Below are 23575 nucleotides of genomic sequence, written 5' to 3'. Positions count from 1 at the left end.
TGAAAAGGCAGAGGACTTTGTACCAGATGAAGGAACAAGATGAAACCCCAGAAAAACAACTAAATGAAGTGGAGATAGGCAACTTTCCAGAAAAAGAATTCAGAATTATGATAGTGAAGATGATCCAGGACCTCGGAAGAACAATGGAGGCAAAGATCGAGAAGATGCAAGAAATGTTTAACAAAGACCTAGAAGAATTAAAGAACAAAGACCTAGAAGTATTAAAGAACAAACACCTAGAAGAATTAAACAACAAACAAACAGAGATGAACAATACAATAACTGAAATGAAAAATACACTTGAAGGAATCAATAGCAGAATAACTGAGGCAGGAGAACGGATAAGTGACCTGGAAGACAGAATGGTGGAATCCACCGCTGCGGAACAGAATAAAGAAAAAAGAATGAAAAGAAATGAAGACAGCCTAAGAGACTTCTGGGACAACATTAAACGCAACAACATTCACATTATAGGGGTCCCAGAAGGAGAAGAGAGAGAGAAAGGACCCGAGAAAATATTTGAAGAGATTACAGTCGAAAACTTACCTAACATGGGAAAGGAAATAGCCACCCAAGTCCAGGAAGCACAGAGAGTCCCAGGCAGGATAAACCCAAGGAGAAACATGCCGAGGAGTTCAGCACCACCAAACCAGCTTTACAACAAATGCTAAAGGAACTTCTCTAGGCAAGAAACACAAGAGAAGGAAAAGACCTACAAGAACAACCCGAAACAATTCAGTAAATGGTAATAGGACCATACATATCGATAATTACCTTAAATGTAAATGGATTAAATGCTCCCACCAAAAGACACAGACTGGCTGAATGGATACAAAAACAAGACCCATATATATGCTGTCTACAAGAGACCCACTTCAGACCTAGGGACACATACAGACTGAAAGTGAGGGGATGGAAAAAGATATTCCATGCAAATGGAAATCAAAAGAAAGCTGGAGTAGCAATACTCATATCAGATGAAAGAGACTTTAAAATAAAGACTGTTACAAGAGACAAGCAAGGACACTCCATAATGATCAAGGGATCAATCCAAGAAGAAGATACAACAATTACAAATATATATGCACCCAACATAGGAGCACCTCAATACGTAAGGCAACTGCTAACAGCTATAAAAGAGGAAATCGATAGTAACACAATAATAGTGGGGGACTTTAACACCTCACTTACACCAATGGACAGATGATCCAGGCAGAAAATTGATAAGGAAACACAGCTTTAAATGATACAGTAGACCAGATAGATTTAATTGATATTTATAGGACATTCCATCCAAAAACAGCAGATTACCCTTTCTTCTCCAGTGCACACGGAACATTCTCCAGGATAGATCACATCTTGGGTCACAAATCAAGCCTTGGTAAATTTAAGAAAATTGAAATCATATCAACATCTTTTCCGACCACAACGCTATGAGATTAGAGATCAATTACAGGGAAAAAACGTAAAATAAATGGTGTTTTTTGCACTAGACTGATATTTTCCAGTCATGCCTCCTCTAAAGTGCCTTTTAAAAGATTTTTGCTTTTATTTTTCTTTAAACATTTAAAACACACACTGAATGTGACACATATTTCCAAATAAAGTTATGAATTAGTTTATTCTCACTTGAGTAAAACAATATGAGAGCTTCCCTCTTCACCTGATTTGATCCTGAAACAACGTAATTGTGTGCTCTTGTGGAGATAAGGAGTTTCAATCCTAGGATCTATTGTTGGCAGGAAGATTTAGACTATTGATTAAAAACAAATCAAACAAAAAACTCTGCAAAAAATGAAGTCCAGAACCAAGGCCCAGAAATCCAAAGTGTTGTTTTATGAATGCTCTTATTTTAATCTCCCTCCGGCTCTGTGTTCATTAGCGCATCTGGCAGAGCTCCTCAGTGAAGAAAGCTTGGCGTGGGAAAAGCAGTGTTTATATTGGCTCAGAGAAGATAGAGTGTACAAATCTACTTTTGTCTCCGAGGAGGTATAATTTCTTCATTCATTTCCCCTTTAAAAATTTTTTCCATGTGCATTTATGAGTAAATTTTAGGGCACATGAAAATGGGGAAGTGATATCACCAGCTTGAACCAAGGAGCGTGTGGGTTGGCAGCTATGCTCTTGAGATCCTGAACCAAAGCTATTTTCTCTCCCAACTTGGCTTATTTTGTTGATTTCAGACCAGGGAAGAAAAAAGCTGCAAGTGGTACCTTTCCATGCTTACACGTGAGATGAGAATTGTGTTTATGTCATGGGTGGACTGTCCTTCAACCTCTCGTAGCCTGGCACTGTGGCCACTGGGCCTAACTTAGGGTCCCGGTTGACTATATAATCATCAAGGAATTTGGCAGTTGTGACTGAGGCTCTGAGAATCAGCTTTCAATTTTTCTTCTTCTCTCTACCCTTGAGACTATCCCAAGATTCCTCTTGCCTCCTGCGTTACTGAAATGGAGTCCAGATTCTAGATCTTGTTGGAATCATTAAGAAGTGGTCTGTGGCATTTCATATTGTAATAGCAGTAAAAATTCAAAACTTTCTCTTCTCCAACTCTTGAGAGATTGGTCTCAATATCATTTGCCAGATAAAAGCTCTCTTAGATTAGATTTGTCTTTACTGTTTTTATACAACATTTAGAATTTTCTATAATCTCAGTGGCCTCAGAAAAGGGTGGTTCACCCAAGGGCTGAAACTTAATGGAAATACAACAATGCAAGGATGGGACCAAGTCAGGAGTGGTCTGGAGCCAGCTCCTAATAGCTCACAAAAGCCAGTGTTCTGACCCTTCTTTAGAATCCACATCTCTGCTTCCATCCACACTGCATGCTCTTCCAACTGTGGTCTATTAGAGCCCTGGCAGGCAGGATACACAGTGCACGGCCAACGGGGTGATTGAAGAGTTTATGAAGGGACCTTTGTAGTGATGTGGGCAGAGTGGAGCTAACATGCCAAGGGACACCTACCAGATGGCCTGAAGGGTCAGAGGAGGGAACCGTCACCAACACCAGGTGAGAGCTGTGACCATGGAGACGATCCCCAGACAGGAGCTGTGCCTGGAGACAGACAAACTGAGCCACTGTCAGACAGATTGAAGCAGGGAGGGGCTGTAAAATTCAAAGGAAAATACAGACAATAGTGAAGGTCAAGTAGACAAGAGGGCAACCCAGGGCGGGTAAAGAAGTTCAAGGTACATTTGTGCAGAGCTTAGACAGAATCCCATATTGCCCCAAACAGCCAAGCTCTCTCTCTCTCTCTCTCTACTTCTGGCTTACCCCTTCCCATGCTGGTCTTTGAGTTAGTGTTCTGAGACCATTTCTCCATCCATTTCATGCAGTCTGTGTTATCATCATCTGAGAGCATCTAAGGGCTTGTGTAGATTCAGAGCTCATGATGTTTTAAATAAACCTGAGCCTCTGATTGGCTCAAGTGGAGACTCACTGATGCATTTCCTCTGGACAGTAATAGGGGTTTGGGGCTTCAAAAAATTCTTAAAATATACAGAAGCAGCACAGGGAGAGCCCAGGTTCCGTTTTGCAGGAAGGAGACCTGAAGTCCCGTGCAGCCTTGAGGAAAGTTTCTCACAGAAATAACCAATACAACTGCTGATTAGCTGCAGTTGCAGCTATTGTGAAGGACCCAAAGGTCTCAGGCATTTGAGTTTACAACAAGGATAATAATGTTCGACTCCACAGAAGTGTTGTGAAGATTAAATAGAATTTTTTAAACTGGCATAAGTTTGGGTCGCCTGCTACAGGGTGGCAGTTTGGGAGTCACTTAGCAAGAGAATGAGCCTGGCTCGCTGCCCAGCACCCCCAGCTGAGCACCTGGGATTCAGAACAAGAGATGAGGCAGTACTGTGCCGTCAGATAAAGCAGTGGGGATTTAAACTGATTAAATAACTTGCCTTCCTCAATTAAAAAGAATTTCCATAATAATAATAACTGATAAATTATTGACTATTTTAATACATTGAAATATTCACAAAATTAAAACTGAATTTCAATAATGTGAAAGATGTCACTTTTCCTAAGCAGAAATGTCCCACGACCTTGCGAGACCAAGTAGTAGTTGGTAGCAATGAATGCAATTAGAGAGACCTAGCAGGTATGCATGTATCCTGATTAAAAGTGCCTCACTGCTGTCGGTCAGCTCTTTCAGACCCTCGTGAGATACTTTGGGTGTTCACGGACTTCTCACCCCTAATTAACACTGCAAACACTGTGTTTCAGAGCGTTTCCAACAGTGCAAGTTTTCCTTAGTGAGGAGTCTCTAAAATGAACCTCAGTGATGTATGTGCAACTTCCATCACTAATCTTTCTTATTGCAACACAGTTTGCTGAACGCCAATTATGTATGTGCCAGGTTTCTGGATAAATCTAAGTGAGACGGTGACTCCCAGCAAGGAAGGCATAGTCTAATGGAGGCAGTAGACCCAAAAACAGACGAGAAGAGAGGGCCTGCTAAGCATGCAGCTCTGCTAGTTGTCAGCTTGGAAATGCCTTACTCCCAGGGCTGAAGAGGGAGCTTTACTGTCATCACCTTCCCTGAAATTGATCAATTAGATGCAGACAGCTAGAGTCTAGAGCTGCCAGATACATCCTTAGGATTGAACTATAACTGTGCTCTACGCAGAACTGTAAGAACATGCTGAATGCGCTGTATTATTCATCTGAAACCTGTTTAGAGGTGAGAGAAAGTATGATGATAGGAATGATGGTAATAATTACTATAATGAGGCCTGTTCTCTGCTGCTCTGGAAGGGAGCAGCCTGCAGTAGATGTTGTCTGGGTTGAATGGGACAGCGAGGCATCCTCTTCTCATGACCACTCATGTACACACCGCTGGCCACGTGCACACGCGTGTATCTGTGTGTGTGTGCGCATCTGTCTGCGTGCTTGTGTATCGGTCCTCACCTATGACTTGTTCTTTGAAAAGGAAGCCGGGAGTAGGAAGGGGATGGGATAAACCAGAAGCGACCAGGCTAGACTCAGATTCTGGAGCTGGGGCTCCTCTGAGGTAGTTTATGTTTCTGAGAAGCTCACTGCTTTTCCATTAGCGGCTCGCTCAGATGCGTGACCTGCCGATGGTGGCCGCGTGATTCTCTGGGCGCCCTAAGAGGTGTGTTAAGGGATTTTTATCTCTTTGCAGCTCAGGGGAATGCTTTTCTGTATCCTCCAGAGCCAGGAAAAAAGTCAAGCCTAACACCTATCAGAGTGAATCTATCACACATTTTTCCTACAGATACAGTAGGTATCAGTATCCTCTTTTTTGTTTTTGATCATCAAATTAAAACTCAGAGAAGTAAATTAATTTGTCTGAAGTTGCACAGTGAATCAGACAAATAATGTGTATTATTATTGGCTGTATTATTAGCTGTTTTAATTCTCATGTCTTTTCACCCCCTAGTGTATTTGGAATAAATTTCCATTTGCCTCTTTTCCTAGAAACGAAAGCACTCTGTGTACTTCGGAAAATGCCACACATGTTCTTTTTTTCCCCCACTCATATTTTGTTTGTGTTTCATCTGTATCTGTTAGGCTGAAATAAGCTATAAATTATTTAGCCAACTTTGTCACATCTGTGATCCACAGGACACAAAATTGGATTCTCTCCCAGTCTTTCTCATTCTAGGAAATTCAGCCATGTTCATGACATATTTTTTCCCTAACTTTACAACTTTCTGCTTGGCTGATCAACTTGCAGTTTAAAGAAATATATTCTTGAATATTTTCTATCTCTCTTGACTGAATGGGGAGGAGAGAAGATTATCATCAGTTTAATTTGAGACTCAAGAATTTTTTTCATGTTATTTTTCTTGAGATAAATAGTGAAACTTTATTGAGTTTGGGCACTGTGCCACCATCTTCAGTTGAATGTTTTGAAAACAAAGAAAAACACCGCATAAGACAGCCCCTCTGGTAGCAATGCGGAGTGGTAGCCTCTAAGCTCACAACTCCAATGACATGGACTTTCTCTCTGATCAAGAAACCTTTGTGTTGATCCAGCTGCACTGAGCTGTGAGCCTCACTTACCTCATTTAATAGTTGACCCAGGGAAGGGCTAATTTCATTCCTGCTCAAAGTGACTTATGGTGGCAGGGCCACAACTGGAACATGGACATCAGCTTCTGGACACTGACTTGCTTTTCTTTCTATGCGTGTCGGACCCTTTACTCCATCCTTGTTGCCTGTAGGTAAAAGTCAACTCCACACAGAGCATACAACACCCTGATGGTTTGTCACCTGCCAACACGTCCAGGGTTATTCCCTGCTTTGTACATTCTGTATCTTCTGCCCGAATGCACCTAGCTGTGACCCCCTCCCCCTCCCCAAGCCCACCACATCTACCTTGTGAGCATTCATTCAATTTTCAACCCCAGATTGTACCCCCTCCACCAGGAAGCCCTCTCTATCCTCTGCCCTTCTCACACCCCGTTTTCTCTCTCACATGGAACATTTATTCATTTATTGATTTATTCAACAAATATTTCTAAACACTCACTAAGTGCCAGGCACTGAGCTGAGCACACACCACGGGCCACTGAACACAACTGAGCAGCTCCTGTCCTCATGGAGCTTAGAGTCTGGTGGAGACATTAATTAAAGACAGTGAGCACACAGATAAATACGTAATCACAACTGGGATGAGGGCCAGGAAGGGAATAAAGGCCGTGCCTGGAGCCTGCAGCCCCATCTCTGCACCGCCAGCAGCGGCGGCAGCTCTGGGACCGCCTGCTGCAGGGGCTCCGGGACTGGGGAGGGAGGAGGCCGAGGGCGCCTCTGTGCTCCCCGAACACCGGCTCCTCCCAACCTACTGGCTCCCCAGCTCGGGCTTCTGCTGAGTAAAGGCCGAAACATATGACACCACAGTGAGGAAGGGCCTTCGGTCAGGCAACAAGGGGTGACACTGGGGGTGTGAAGGCGACGCCTCTTTCAGATCCGCAGTGAGAGCTGATCTCCAATAACCGCAAAGAGGTGGGGAGGCGCCTCACTGGGTAAAACATGATCCAGGGACCTGGATGGTGACCTGGTCAGAATTCTCTTAACGCCTGCCCTTGCCTTCATGCTTAGGATTAATTAATAGGGGGTATTACATTCTCTTTACAAATCTTTCTGGGAACACACATTGCAGTTTTTGAAAAGTGTCCAAAAAAGTCACTATCTCTGAAAAATAAAAGTGCACCTATAAAAAGAGAACATCAGTAATAGGCTCAGAGTTCATGAGCAACGCTTGACAAGATGCTCATTCTCTGGGATTTATTTTCAGCTTTGTCAAGAAATATTTGCACCATTGTAAAGCAATTATACTCCAATAAAGATGTTAAAAAATATATTTGCCTTCATTTTACAGAATTCTTATGAGGGTGTTTGTTCTTTTAAAAATTCTATAAACTTTAAATTCTTGGACTGAAATATACTCTGTAAACTGAAATAAAAATCTAAGTTACAAAGACTGCTTGCAGTTTTTAAATATAATGAACTTGTTACTTCTCACCTGTCTTTTTCCTTCAATTTAAGTGGGTCATAGAAAATACAACATTATTGCATCCATTTGAGTTGAAGGCTTGTTATGCAAAATTTTTTCTTCTTCTTTCATCTTTTAATTCTAAAGAGTGTGGTTACTCTAGGTAAAAAATGAGATCATTACTTACGTTCCCTTACTTTTAAAGGAAATTGTCCAAATCACATTTGTTCATATGGAATTGGTCTTAGAAACTTTATTATTCAATATTTTGTAGTCAGCAAAACAAAGATTTTAATAAAATCCAGGTGACAAATGTCTCAAGATGTTTGAAATCTTTTACTTTGTCTACTTAAAATATTAGTAGTTGCATTAAGGAATCTTATTTATGTTTTTGAAATTCTTTTGTTTAGTCTTTCACAGTTATGAAAAGTAATAGGCTATTTAAAATGTTTATAAGAAAAAATTTAAAACTGTAACATGGAAAGTTCTATTTGGTTTTCCTCTTAAACTTTTTTTAAAAAGAAAAAATAATACCATCCAGAACATTTAGGTTTGTTTTAAATAGGCTTTCCTTCAAATATGTCTATTTGGAAATACACGCTACCTTTTACAGTGCCCATTACAATATATTATTAGTAATAAATAGAAATATTTTATGTTAATTGTAAGTGACAAAAATCTTTACAAATTAATATATACAATCTGTCAATTTAATGATTTATTGTAATGAATTTTGATTCCAAAAAATTTCATGGAATAAATGCTTGCTTACTGGCTTATTTGGAAAGATGCTAAAAACACCTCAGCTCAAATGATCTCCCTCATTGGTGCCCCACATTTCACCATTTGCATTTAATTTCCTTTATGCTAAGCTTTGCCTCTCCTGGTGGGCTTTGTTTGGTTTTTTTTTTTTTCTTCTTCTTTGTTGTTTTTGTTTGTTTTGCTTTTAATGTGTTCTGTTTCTGAGAGGACAGTAATTCTCCATGATGCCTTAGTGTGCTTGATCCTATCCAGCTGCTTTGCTCCCTGGAATGAGTTGCCTGAGGGCATAGGAACTCTAAAAGGAGCCAGACCAAGAAGCAGGATGGCTGTAAGCCCAGCCCAGAATAAGGAATAATGGTCACTGATCATGTTATGCAAATAGCAGATGTTCTGGGTGGCAAATGTGTGTCAGGGGTACATGCAAATATTTCCACGAGCCAGAGGTTTTAGCCTGAGGGCTTTCTCTGATGAATTCAGCACACTGATCAAAAGGTTTACATTGGTCTAATTTATTCATTCCTTCAATGAGCAGTTAGTAATTCTCCATGATGCCTTCGTGAGCTTGATCCCACCCAGCTGCTTTGCTCCCTGGAATGAGTTGCCTGGGGGCACAGGGTAGAACTCTAAGAGGAGCCAGACCAAGAGGCAGGATGGCTGTTAAGGCCAGCCCAGAATAAGGAGTAATGGTCACTGATCATGTTATGCAAATAGCAGATGTTCTGGGTGGCACATGTGTGTCAGGGGTACATGCGAATATTTCCACGAGCCAGAGGTTTTAGCTTGAGGGCTTTCTCTGATGAATTCCGCACACTAATCAAAAGGTTTACATTGGTTTAATTTATTCATTCCTTCAATGAGAAGTTGAAAATGAAAGAGATGGTTAAATGCTGACGGAAGTGGAATTAAACCCAGATTAATTTGTCCTCCACTATTGTGTGTTTCAGAGACTGGAGCACAGGGAAGTTTTGGTGGGCTTGTTGTTCCTGGTTTTCCCGTTCATCCCAGCCAGCAACCTCTTCTTCAGGGTGGGTTTCGTGGTGGCCGAGAGAGTCCTATACATGCCTAGGTAATTACTGCTCCTGGATTCCTCTTTACGAGACCAACACTGATGGCTCCAGAGAGACCGTTCTTTGTGTGTATGACAGATCTTTGCGGAGCTAAGGTGTTTATTACCCCAGCTTTAAAAACAGCCAAAGAGGAAGTTGGATGAGAATATTGACCAGAGTATATTCAGAATTTTAGCAGCAATCATTTACCACGACTTCTTTGTTCAAGTATCTGTGTTTATTGAACATAATTATAGTAACTTTCTAGAAATATTTGTTGATTTGGATAAAATTATTAACTGTGTTAAGTAGCATGATTTTAATTAACTTCTTCTTTCTCTCTCTTTCTTTGTTCTTTAATTTAAAAATAGGAACAATCTGAAGGAAACTTGTCCTTGAGGACAAAATTGGTTAAAATTATAAAGGGCATTCAGACCTGTATGATTACATAATGCCACTTAGCTCTGAATATTTGAATCGTGCTGAAGCTTGTCTGTTCTTTTGTCTTATTCAAATGTCAGCATTCCAAGGCCGTGTTTCTTTTCAAAAGCCTGAAAATGTCCCTGAAATGTTTGTCCATTGTGTGACCTTGAGTAGCACATGAAGATTTTTTTTTTGCGCCCATGTTTTATCATTTTTAAAGTAAGGATTTTGTTAAGCGTCCTAAAATTAAGTAATTTGATGAATTATACATAAGAATGAACTTAAAAAAAATTTTTTTTAAGACCTTTTCTTTTTTATTTTATTATTATTATTTTTTTGGCCACACCACGCAGCATGTGGGATCTTAGTTCACCGAGCAGGGATCGAACCCATGCCCCCTGCATTGGAAGGCAGAGTCTTAAACACTGGACCACCGGGGAAGTCCCAAGAATGAACTTTTCTAAAAGGCAACAAAATAAATACAGTAAACCAAAATATTATCAGGAAATTATTCATTTTTATTTCTTCATTTTGAGTTAGAAATTTAAGTTAATTTTAAACTTAATTTAAATGAAATTAAAGTATTAAATAATAAAATTTATTTCATTTATGGATATTGAGTTAGAAATGTTTAAATGCATATAATTAGAAATGAGTTTCATAACCTTCGATTCCCCCCAAAGTAAGTAGCTAACAGCTTTCTTAAGACTTAACAGCATCTTGTTTTGACTTGGTTAAGGAGAGGGTGGCCCTTAATTTTCTTTATGTGTCTACAGCACAGTTTGGGAAGGAGATTATTTCTTGATAAAAACTATTTGATGAGGACAAAAATACAAAATTTCTTTGCGTTCTATATTGCCATAAAATAACAGGCTTATGAGGGCTTGCCAGTACTAAGGAATATGGAGGGCAAAGGAGGACCTCAGTGTCTGTTCTAGATGTGTTTTTGCTTAGAGCAGCTGAGAGTGGCTTCAGTCGGGTTTTGTCTGTAGGACTCCTGATTCCAAGTGGAATCTGTATTTATTCTTCACTTAACAGATATACACAGAGCGTCTGTCCCAGGCATGCTGTACTAGAATCTGAGGCTGCCAAAATAAGTGACTCTCAGTTTTTTTCCCCTCAAAGAGTTTATTAACTGCTGATGAAAAACAAAATGGTGTCTTCCACTCTAAACATTTAACAGATCTGGATATTCTTTAAAATAGTATCATACTAGTAAACATTAATTGTATCAAAACTTTTATTGAACCTTTATTATATGTCAGTCACTATGCTAAGCATGTTATATTTACTTTATCAGTTAATTCATGCTGTATGTGGTGGTTCACAGCATGTTCCTGCAGTCAGAGTGTGACATGAGTGTGATGTCACAAAGCCTCTGTTTCCTCATCTGTGTCAGATGAAGATAATAGCACCCAACTCAGTGAGATTTTTTATTTATTTATTTATTTATTTGCGGTATGCGGGCCTCTCACCGTTGTGGCCTCTGCCATTGCGGAGCACAGGCTCCGGACGCGCAGGCTCAGCGGCCATGGCTCACGGGCCCAGCCGCTCCGCGGCATGTGGGATCCTCCCTGGCCTCTGCCATTGCGGAGCACAGGCTCCGGACGCGCAGGCTCAGCGGCCATGGCTCACGGGCCCAGCTGCTCCGCGGCATGTGGGATCCTCCCGGACCGGGGCACGAACCCGTGTCCCCTGCATTGGCAGGCGGACTCTCAACCACTCAGCCACCAGGGAAGCCCCCTCAGTGAGATTTTAATGGTATTAAATGAGATGGTCATTTATAAAAATGTTTTGTATAAAAAACTTATAAAATGCTTTATATTGTACATGTTCAATAAATAGCAGGTGTAATTGTTGATAGCAGCTTTCTGATGTAGCTAATACCATTATACCCATTTTACAAAAATAAAGCCTGGGCTCTGAGAGGTTAAATAACTTGCCCCAGTGACATAGCTAGTAAGTGGCAAAGCAGTGGAATATAGATCCTTGTCTGCTGACAGATCTGGCACCTTCCAGGTTATATCGCTTCTCTGATAGTAACGTCTTAGTATTCTCCTCAATTGAAAAAGATGAAGAAAATATGAACACAGTAAAGTACTTTCAGCTCAACTCCATTTGGAAATCAGCACTGGATACTTTCAAGCGTCCTGAGATCCGAATCCATAGCACTTGGGGTTCTGAGTGCATGTGTGGTAACCTTTTCTAATCCAAATACAAGAGGAAATTTTTTGAGGAAATAAAGGGCTGGAATTTTAAACAAGAGGTTAAATTTCATTCTTCTGGAAGAGAGCCTTAGGTGAACATTATAGAAGCCCATAATATTGTCATCAGCCATTTGTGAGCTGTCTTATTTAAAGTCAGGGATTTCTGTCGCCCAGGTAGGTGTGTCCTCCAAACACCCACAGAATCATGCCAGCTCTGGCTCTTCCTGTGCTGCCATATCTTCAATAGACCTTTTTGGGACTCCATTTCTTTCCTCTAAAACAGACAATGTCATGCCCTGCCCTTTTTCCACTAGGAATAAGCTGATTTGGATTAAAATAAAAGTTTGAAATATAAAGAAAACATCAGTGTTACCAAGAGCAAGTGCCTGCCTATCAGAACCTATTTGGATTTTGCTGCATTTGACAAACTTGGTGCAGAGTCATCCAAAATCAATTTCAGGAAACCGGTCTTCATTAAAAAGATGGCGGTCCTTTTCTCTCCAAGTTCCCACATCTGTGCATTGCAGTGCTGATGTCAAGCACCCATCATTTTCCGAAGGTTTGTCTTTACTGCCCAGCGTCTCCTGGATTCATATCCATAACATCACTGTGCCCAGCCAGGCCTCTTTCCCCCTCCAGAGCTGTGGTCTTGGCAGATGCCAAGGCCATGTGACAAGGAAGTGGAGGTGTCTCCTGCCCCTTATAGATGATGGTCCTGGAGGCTGATGAAGAGGGCACGTCACAAGTCCAGGTACACAGCTCTGAGCACAAACCTGAGAGTTTAACTCAAATGTTGGGGAACTGGGGTTGGAGGAAGCCGAGGAGTTTTTGAGAGAGCTGTTGTACCTCTCACAAACCCCAGCCTTCCTTCACAGTCATTGTTGTAAGTAGCACCACAAGGGAGCCCTTTGAATTATGGTGCTGGATTCCATTGTTATCTAAAATTGTGCAGCTGAGTCAGAAATCAAAACCTATGTGGGGAAACTTCTGTGCTGTGGCTTTAGAGGGTTTCTAATGACTTCATCGGAGGCAGTTTATACCTGCTGACAGTTTTCATGAAAATGGGGACTTTCTCCAAAAAAGATTTTACCCAGCAGAGACCAGCCGCCCCTGTCTCAGTGGAGAACGGTAGACAGTTGGGTAAGGAGCTGCTGGAATCTTCCTCAGGGCTGCAGAGAATGTTGCAGACGCTGCAGGCATTCCTTGGAAGGTGCCAGAGCACCAGGTGATGCCCGGTGCATTTAATAAACCTACACGCTGGCTTCCACGATGCTGAAGAACGTGTCCAAGTCTTTTATACACACGGGAATCTTCTCTGTGTGGCTCTCCTTCCATTATTGACCTTCACAAGAAAGGGCCATTCTCCATAGCATTCGTACCCAAGTGCTTTGAGGAAAACATGTTCTCTGTGGCTTTCTTGAAAATTCAGATCATCATCTTTATGCAGAAAATCCGTGTTGTCTTGAAAACTTCAGCAAACAAGAGAAAGATGAAATGAAAAGCTCAGTCGGTAGGTGAACTTCCTACTCATTAAATGTTCACGGTAAGGAGCCAGATTCCAGCCTTGGGGTCCCATCCGTGAACACTACAGAGGTCATGTCCACCCTCACTGAAGCCCAGGCGAGTTTCCTGTATTTTTGGCATTAAAATATCCCAGGGAGCTGGTTTGGCCATTTTACAAGAAAAGCCCAGAACGAGTCGGACCAACAGTGCTCTTTCATCCTCTGCCTTTCTGCCTGACAATGAACAAGCCACTGAAATCTTCTAGCTTCTGTTCTCCCTCCATCCTAACCTAGCACAGACCCAAAATATCACCTGCCTTTCACTTGCACTTTGAAATCTGTGGATAAAAGGGACAGAAATGGGCAATTTATTTGGCATTGCAGGGCTTTGGGGTCAGAGTTTTACCACCAAAAGAAATTGGAATAATCTTTTCTTCTGGTGATAAATGCCAATTTTATGGATGTCCTTTTTGAACAGGCAGGAGAGTTTGGGGCTTAAATCATTCTTTCACAGAAGTTTTGATCTCTTATTCTTATCTCAAGGGAAGCATAAAATTTAATGGCTACTTTTTTGTATTTTATAAAAACCACATTAGAATGCTTCAAAGGACTAAAATTTCTTAGAATCGATGAAGCAGAAATAGTTGTTGAGAGCTCTCAAGTAACCTTGTAGAATGTGATCAGAGATCCATTCACATGCCAGATTAAGGGTGATTTATCGGCTTCAGTGCCAAAGAGCAAATTCCTAAACCCCTTTAAGAAAACATGAATGAGTGGAGAGGGGAAAAGAATGGACAGAAGCAAGTGAAGGCAGAACCAATAATGTGGATGGAACTGATCAAGAATAACGGGGGGACCACAGAAGGAGAAGTTAGACAACCTGTGTTTGAGGGAAGAAAGAAAACTTTTAAATTGCCCTACTCTTAGGTGCCATTTGTGTTGTATCGTTCCTAAGCTAATGGACACATCAGGCATGGAGAAATGGAAGACAAGTGACTCTTTTCCATATTCAATTTTGAGAAATACCTTCAAATCACACCTATTAATTCTAAATGGAATTTTTAATCTTACACAGGTTGCTATTGAAACAGTACTGCAGTACTTATTCCTCAGGATGCAAAGTGAGAAATGTCACCTCTGAAAGAACACTACCCCTGTTATCTGACACTGGGGATCCCTACTGATGAGCCATCTGCGCATATGCTCCTTCAGAGCTGCTGGAAGAGAGTGATAATTATTTGAGAGCGAATCAGAGTTCTGCCAAATACTCAAATCATCAGAGAAATAATTTGATATCAATAAAACCTTACTTTAGCAAATCCAGTCGAAGGAGAACTGACCTGGGAATCTACACAGCCCAGTCTGTGCTGTGCTGCCTGGCCGTCCTGGGGGAATCACTTTCGTATCTGTAAAACCTGAGTGTTGGCCTTGCCCAGTAATCCCCTAATGTTGCTTAGATCTCCGTGCCACAGTTGCCCCTGGACTGGCCAAACTGGGGGGTGAGGAGAGAAAGAAAGATAAGGCAGTGAGTTTTTCATAAAGTTAAATCAATTCATTTAAAAAATTATGAAATCATATGTTTCCTATATTTTTGGTATTAAAATATCCTTTCTCTTCCTGCATGATGAGAGCAGGAGGGGATATACAGCCCTCCGTTAGTTTCTCCTCCCCCACCCAACTCCCTCCTTTTGGACATTTTGCTGGTTTGGGAAATCTGAACTCCAGTTACCATAGCGCTGCATGGTCTCGAAGGTCCCTTTCAGCTCCCAAGTTCAGCTCTTTGTGACTTAGAATAACCTTGTGGAAAGCATGAATTTTTCCTCTTAAGATTTGAAACACATATTCATCCTGCTCAGTTTCAGCAAGATGCCCAAGTAGGGGAAGGGGAACATGTCCCCTGGGGGGAGGCAGGAGCAGGAGGAAGTTCCTCTGCCATGAGGACAGGCTCTCTGAAGGGCCTGGCAGTGGGCACTAGGGGATGGTCTGGACAGCACTGGTGTGGGGCCTCCTCCGTGAGCTGTGGGGCTGCACGGGACTTGGTAACAGTCACCAGGTCATGGTGAGGGTGAGTGAGCTGAGAGGCGGTCCGTGCTCATGGGCCGAGCATCAGGTGGCCAATCTGTTGTGCTCAATTCCTTGTGCTCAGCCAATGGCACAAAGTGAGGCTAAACTTGAACAGTTATTTACTAGACTGGAATCATGGCCTTAATATTAGAGAACCCTGCTAGTTATAAAAGATGAATGTTTATGTCTGAGTCCTTAATGGAGAACAGCAAATGTCTTGGAAACCAGGATTTGAACGTAAAATTTGGAGAGTAGAATCTGAATTCAGGTGAGACTAAATGGAACAGTATATGTGCAAATTGCTGTAAGCTATGCTAGGTAATTGCCAGTCATTATTTCAGTCTGCCTCGTACAAATGAGGAGATTGGGTGAGTCAAAGTGGAAGGAAATCAAAGTAGCAGCGTAGAGGCCTCTCCTTCCCAGCCCCTTTCCCCCTCCTCCTTCAGTACTATAAACCTCTTTGTTTCTTTTTTAACCTCGTGGGCTCAAAAGTGAACAACCCCAAAGGAAAAAAAAAAGACTCAGCTCATGGACAATGAGAACAGATTGGTGGTTGCCAGAGGCAGGGAATGAGGGGTGCGCAAAATGGGCGAAGGGGGTCAAAAAGGCACAAACTTCCAATTATAAGTTCAATAAGTCCTGGGCATGTATTGTTTAGTTAATAATACTGTATTGTATGTTTGGAAGTTGCTAAGAGGATTAGATAGTAAAAGTTCTCATCACAAGAAAAAAAAATCGTAACTGGGAGGTGATGTGTGTTAGCTAGACTTATTCTGGTACTCATTTTGCAATATACAGAAATATCAAATCATGATGTTGTACACCTGACACTAATATGATGTCGTATGTCACTTATATCTCAATTTTTTTAAAAAGAAGTGAACACCCCTAGCTTAGCAGGCTAGCATTCTGAAACGTAATACTGGAGGAGGTTATGAAATGTGCCCCTGGGAGTGGAGGAGAGACTAGCTTGTGGGTATCACACACCCAGTCACTTGCCTGGAGGGTGTGAATGGATTTAAGTGTTGCCATTTCAACCTCCCTTCCATTAAGACCCCTTGTCCTTATTAGTGAATCTATTTCTTTCCTTTGCTCTTGGCTTCTGTGCTGGGAAATACATCTCAAACCAGTGACTTCTTATACAAATTTTAGTAACCTTAAAATATTCTCCCCACTGTTTTAGAAACCTGGATTGTCTTGCCCTCATGAGAGTTGCGACCACCATTTTGTATGTTCGTGTTTTCTCATAATACCCAGAACAATAGATGCTTCCTTAGAGAGTATTGTAGAAAATGAAAGAACACTGGACATATGACACAGCCTGTACAGTCAGGTCTGTGTTAATATAGGGGAAGAGACAAGGGGACGGCAACAACTAGTGAATTGTCCATTAATGCCTTTGCTTCCAAAGTGAAGATGCCTGACTCTAGAATATGGTAGTTTATGGAAGAAGAAATGGCAGAATTCAGGTCCTGGAGCTGAGTATACTGTACGAGGGTTGAGAAGGTTGTTTTTCTGACTTTTTAGAATTAGATTCAGTGACTTGGGAGGTGGTTGGCTTTGGCCAAAAAGCCTCTCAGGCCCAGATGGAAAATCTGTTGTGGCTACTGGAACCAGGCTGAGAGGAAAGTAAGCCAGGCTCGGGTGAAGGTGCCTGCGAAGGGAAACACTGCACCCTGAGTATGGACAGTACTCCTGGTGATGTCATCTTTGGGCTCGACTTGGATTGATTCATTTTTAAGTTCACTTTTGTTTCCATGTTAGTTTCTGATACCTTCCACCGCCACGTTCAATCACACTTAGGAAGCAGCCCCTCTTACATGGCGGCGCTTAGCCTGCAAAAATGAATAAAACAGTACTCTATCCTTAAAAACTGGCCTGAACTTCCAATCAGTTAATGCTTTATTTCTTATCAAAGTTGAATACCAAAGCTTCTTCATTATGCATTAATTCACCGAAGAGTTTACGCTTTGCATTTCCTTCACTTTCACAAAGATAGACAGAATAGAGAAAGATTGGAAATGGATCTAAGGGAAGATTTCCTTAGTGCTTTTTGTGGTCGAGGTTTATGAATATTCATTAACTTAAATATGTGGCCCTATGTATTTCACATATGACCAGTGTACCTTATTTTCTGCAGTATTTTGTTCTATAAAAATGATGTATGAGTCATACCTTTCAGAAGCCAACAATATCGTACAAGGTATTTTGAAGTTTTAAGGGTGTTCTTGGTGGATGCTCTTAAAAGACTTACAGTTGTCCTGTAAATTAGACAGTTTGGGTCAATCTGGACTTTGATAAACTAGGTTTCTTGAGGTGTATTTATAGATCTACCACATATTTTATTGATGTAGTAATACACACATGAACACATAGACACTGCCCTTGAGAACACTGATACCTTGTATTCAGTTCACAGAACACACCCACATATATTATTTCATTTACTCCGTGGAACAACCTTTCAAGCTAGCTGCATTTTAAGCTGCCTTGAAGGCAGGCAATAGCAATATTTAGCCCTTGTAATACAAACAACTAAGGCCTGATAAGGCTCTGTAAGTAAATCTGTCGCACAGAGCTCACCAGTGTCAGAGAAGAACTCAGCTCCCTAGACCCAGTTCTAGACTCTTTATTCTCCAATGAAATCCTTTTCCTCACTGCAAACCCCCAAACTTAAAGTCTGCACTAGAACACTTTTGTTCCACTGCACCTAGTAGCACTCTAGTTACCTTAGGAAGTTACTACATTTACAGGAGCCAAATACAGAGTTCTCTCTTTCCGCCTGGAATACATGTAAACTTTGCACATTTCCTGCCTTCTACTCTATTTAGCAGAAAATAATGCCCTAATAATATTATTATTATAACATAATATTAATGCTATTTATTGTTTAGTGTGTCTCATCAGTTGTGCACAGTGTAAAATTATCATTCCCTTTTACAAAATAAGAAAATTAAGAACCGGGTAATAAATAATTTGTCTGAAATCAAACAACAGTTAAGTGTCAGAATTGAGAGGCAAATGGGTTTTTTTTCCGATCCAGACCCTGCCTTACTTACCGCTGGAGGTCTCATAAATTTTAGAGCTGGTAGGTGAGCTAGGAGGTTGAGAGAAAGCATGTCATCTTCAAAGAGGTAAAGGAGAATTAGCAGGCTCTCAGAAGGTGAAAGCAAAGGCGTTTTTCTCCCAGTTTGCTCCATAGGTAATGCCGAGAAAAGAACAGAACAAATCTATTTACGGAGAAGTAAATATAAAGAAGCTTTTCATACCCAGCCCAGCACCCCTAGGATGGGGAGCTAAGGAAATGCACGAGAGATACCTTTTTCTTGGAATGTGAATAAACTCTCACATCCAAATGCATTCAGTCTTTTGGGAAATTTCCCCATCCATCAAGTGTTTGAGATAAAAAAGAAAAGGTTGGGCTTCCCTGGTGGCGCAGTGGTTGAGAGTCCGCCTGCCGATGCAGGGGACGCGGGTTCGTGCCCCGGTCCGGGAAGATCCCACATGCCGCGGAGCGGCTGGGTCCGTGAGCCATGGCCGCTGGGCCTGCGCGTCCGGAGCCTGTGCTCCGCAACGGGAGAGGCCACAACAGTGAGAGGCCCGCGTACCGCAAAAAAAAAAAAAAGAAAGAAAGAAAAGGCAAGAAACGGGGACACTAATGAGTCTGGGCTCACAGAAGCTGCCAGCTTCCAGGTTCAATCTGATCTGAGGAGCCACCATTGTCTCCTTGGGGCTTCCTGGGCTATAGTGTCAAACACCTATTTGGGGCTCACGGTTCCAGGGCTTTATTGTTTAACCATTTGGGGTCAACATTCATGAGACCAGAATAAGATCTGAAGGTCAGATAATTTGCCAGATGGGGCTTCAGCAGATCAACATGAAGTTCATTAGGGACATGTTTCATTTAAACTATCTAAAGTTGGGAATGTTTTAGAGTCATAAACTAGGAAGAATGTGTCTGTCTTGTATCATTAATGCTATTATAGATACTCTCAGTGGGTTGTTTGAGCTTGTTAAGTTAAAAGGTAGAATTGCAATTCGACTTAATAGCAAAACACTTCTCTCTGCTGCATATAATTAAACAAAAGGTGAAGCCCTGTAACAAACATCATAAAATGCTTGGCCCAGTCATAGAAAATTGTCATCTCTCCAGGGTTGATGTAAATGGAAAGGGGAAATGTTGTTCTTTTATCACTTAAGAGCGTGAAAGTACATTTGTACTATGTACAGGACGATTAACTACTCACAAAGTTCTCAAACAACAGGTTGAAACATCTTCTATTCAAATTTGAAAGGACAGACGTTGTTGATTGGTATTTCCTATTCAATTCTCTTTGGATTTGCATTTCTTTTTTTTTTTTTTTTTTGTGGTATGCGGGCCTCCCTGTGCTGCGGCCTCTCCCGTTGCGGAGCACAGGCTCCGGACGCGCAGGCTCAGCGGCCATGGCTCACGGGCCCAGCCGCTCCGCGGCACGTGGGATCCTCCTGGACCGGGGCGCGAACCCGGTTCCCCTGCATCGGCAGGCGGACGCGCAACCACTGCGCCACCAGGGAAGCCCCTGGATTTGCATTTCTTAAAGGAGAGATGCAGCTTTCTTCAGTTTTTATAAACACTGTGGGCTGAGCAGCTTGTCAGTAAAATCCATTCAAAATTGGAGATCCCTGTGTGGTCTGTGAACAAGAGATCTTCTCTTTGCTGCTTTCTCTGGGACAGCCATGATGCTTCTCAAGCGTGCTTTGAAAATGTTTCTCGGTACTGAGCCAAGCCGTTCAGCAGCCAGCGGGGCTCTTGGTTCTCCAGGTTATGATGTTGTCAGTTGTCAGTGGTTTACACTGCCTCCTTTGGGCTCTCTGGGGAGGTCTCTGGTCAGAGCCCAGATTTTCCTTAACCAGGTTAAACAGGCCAAACTGGAGTCTGGTTTCATTTCCCTGGAGGCCAGAAAAGTATGTAGTTTCTCATTTGCTTGATTTTCCACTTTCAAAATGAGGACTTGCCCTGCCCCAGGAATGGAGAGAGCAGTCCTACCCCGCTGCGGCTGAGATCTGCAGTAAAGCAGATGTTGAAAGATGAAATGTCATAATAGAGAAGCATCTTAATCTCTGATATTGTGTTCAAGTTTTTAAGAAGGTGATACCCTCTAAGAAATTTGCAAACCTAAGTGGAGATGATTTTATATGGCTGAGCATTTCTTTCAACCGTATGTCAATACAAGGACTTCTGGAAAAAAATGATCATGTTACTTGATCCTGTGCTGAGTGGAAGGAATGGTATTCTCCTTCGTCTTGGCTGTAGCAGGGCTCAACAACTATGGCCTGTGAGTGGAATCTGGCCCATCGCCTGTTTTCATGAATACATTTTGTTGGAACACAGCCATGCCCATTCGTTTACATGAGTGTCAGTGGCTGCTTTCCTGCTACGAAGATAGAGTTGACTAGGAAGGACAGAGGCCATATGGCCTGAAATATTTACTCTCTGGCCTCTTACAGAAAAAATTTGCCCACTTCTGAATTACAGCACAGCGTTAGGGCCGTGGGACTTCTGATCTGACTCTATTCCTAGCTTTTGGAGCTGTGGGCCAGTTATTTAAGTCCTCTAAGCTTTAGTTTCCTCATTTCTGAAGTGGGAGATACTGAGGATTGAGTTTTTTAATTAGATAATATATTTGAAGCCAGTACTATCCTTGTTCCAGAGCCTACAAATATCGGACAGGCCCACATAAAGATCTTAGCACAGTGCCCGACACGTAGAGAGCACTCAGCAAACATGCAGACGTATAAAATAGCTAATTTGGTTGCTGTTATCTTCATTATCCTCGTGTTCGGCCACTTTGTGGCCGTTGCTCTGGAGCTGTTGGAATCCGAGTGTTTCCCTCCCCCACGGCTCCGCCAGATGGCAGCTGTTTCCTACAAGGAGGCAGTTAATGACCATTGAGATGTCGTGTATGGAGTGATTGGGAAGGAAGTAGGTGAAGCTGTGTGATAAGGTGTGGGGAACACAGGAATCAGCCAGTCAAGGCAGAACCCCAGTGTCAGGACAGCAGATGGAGTGTGGGCTCTGGAATCCGGAATTCCGGGGTTTTTGTCTCTGCTCTACCGGACGTGAGCTGTGTGACCGAACTCAGCAAATGCGTTCGCTTCTCTTCTTCAGTGTCTTCAGGAGTTTAGCGCTGCTCGCGGTGACCCCCCACCCCCCCAGGGATGTAAGGATGAACTGAGCTCCTGTAGAGAATGTGCTCGGCACATGAGATGTGCTCGATTAACATTGCTCCTCAGAGGTGCTGCTTTACGAAGGCAGGGGGAGAAGAGAGCGGGCACGGAGGACCTGGGTGCCTGCAGGGTGCACCCCCTACATTTCAGTAGGCTCTTCACATGCACCTTTTCAATGAGGCCTCCCCTGACCGCCCCTATGAATATCTCACCTTCCTTCCCCTCCTGGTCTCCCTCCTTCACTTTCCTGCTTGATTTTTCTCCACCTCACGTATCATACTTGGTGTGACCCACTCTGGGTCTTACTTGCTTGGTGGCTGTTTTCCCATCCGTGTGAGTTCCAGGAGGATAGGAATGATTGTTGCATCCACTGATAACATTCTTGGTGCCTGTAACAGTGGCAGGCACGTAATCTGTGTTTTACTCATAATAGTATTTTTAGTGCTTGGCGTACTGCCAGTCAGATACTAGAGAGAGAACAAATAAATAATTGAACAAGTAAATGAGTTCTGTTAATTTAGGGCTTCTTAGAGTATTGGTGTCTGACGAATATAGGATTTCTTTACACAAGCTTGCTTCATTGTTAACGTATTCTATAATAATTTGTATATTATCGTCTTTGGAAAGAAATGAGTTTTGACTAAAATACACACAGCATAATGAGTACAGACTAAATGTTTGTGTTTTTCGGAGGCCAGTCGGCAGGCAGGGAGGCTCTCTGCAGGTGCACAGATGACGCGAGGGACCACATTCCATCCACCAAGGCAAAGCTTTTAGAGGTGTGATATCCACGTGCCAAAGCCCCGCTCCGATAACGTGAGGGGTTCTTCGTGTCTGTTGGGAAAGCCGAGCCAGAATCAGCATGAGAATCAGATCAATGCAGCTTGTCTGGGATAGGCTCCACTCTGTGAGGCTCAGGAGCCCGCCTGTGGGAGGATCTTCCTTCAGCGTAAGGACTCTGGCCAGGATGGGGATATACTAGGTGGCACGTTTCCGGAGACCAAAACCGATGCCCCTCGGTGACCAGCATCCCTTCCCGGACCTGAGAGTCCCCCCAGGGACTGTCTCCCGCAAAGCCTCAGGGTCCCAATTTGAACACATGGTGCCAGTAGGGTTATACAATGTCAGGAACATGAGGGAGCCTGGGTCCGAGGGTCCAGTCAAGACCCAAGACACACAGGATGGACTTTTCTGGATGCCTGAGCTGCGGAAATTCAGGGCAACGTGAGCCTGCAGGGTGAACCTGTTGTTCTCCACACTTGTGCCAGAGACCTAGCCAGTGTGCCGGTGGAGCCCATTTGAGCTCTAACACGGAAATGTGTCAGGGCGGGTTATGTGTACGTTTTCTATCACAGGACAAGCTCTGTTTGAAAAGTTAGTTGCATGGGATGGAATACTCGGGGGCCTCCACTGCACCCCAAAGTCACCTGCTTGTCCGCCCTGTTTTCCAGCATGGGCTACTGCATCCTTTTCGTGCATGGAATGAGCAAGCTGTGCACGTGGCTGAATCGCTGTGGGGCTGCCACCCTGAGCGTGTCCACTGTGCTGCTGCTGCTGCTTTTCTCCTGGAAAACCATGCAACAGAATGAAATTTGGCTGTCGAGAGAGTCCCTATTCAGGTATGACTAGAGGGTTAAAAGGGAATCTCTTCCCATTTATTTCTTTGCTGACGTATTTGTTTCCAAACAAACGAGGCGACATGGGTCTGGCAATATTTATTCATCCAGAAACGTTTCTTAGTAAAGTTTTAAATGGAAGATGTCATTTTATTTGGGGTTTTAACTTTAATTTTTTATTTTATTTTTTTTTTGCGGTACGCGGGCCTCTCACCGCTGTGGCCTCTCCCGTTGCGGAGCACAGGCTCCGGACGCGCAGGCGCGGCGGCCATGGCTCACGGGCC

At 42.6% G+C, this 23575-nt stretch overlaps 1 protein-coding gene across 1 annotated transcript in view; it reads left to right on the top strand.

Moving 5' to 3' along the window:
* Window positions 1-23575, top strand: part of TMTC1 (transmembrane O-mannosyltransferase targeting cadherins 1) — a 280165-nt gene that overhangs the window by 159821 nt on the left and 96769 nt on the right. Inside the window, exons 6-7 of the mRNA XM_028491139.1 lie at window positions 9171-9292; window positions 23127-23294. Coding sequence (XP_028346940.1) covers window positions 9171-9292; window positions 23127-23294 — 290 coding nt within the window. The remainder of the gene's footprint in view (window positions 1-9170; window positions 9293-23126; window positions 23295-23575) is intronic.

Source organism: Physeter macrocephalus, chromosome 6 (genome assembly GCF_002837175.3).
Source record: "Physeter macrocephalus isolate SW-GA chromosome 6, ASM283717v5, whole genome shotgun sequence".
Classification (NCBI taxonomy): domain Eukaryota; kingdom Metazoa; phylum Chordata; class Mammalia; order Artiodactyla; family Physeteridae; genus Physeter; species Physeter macrocephalus.
The sequence above is the reverse complement of the archived record's forward strand: the minus strand, read 5'-3'. Positions and strand labels throughout refer to the sequence as shown.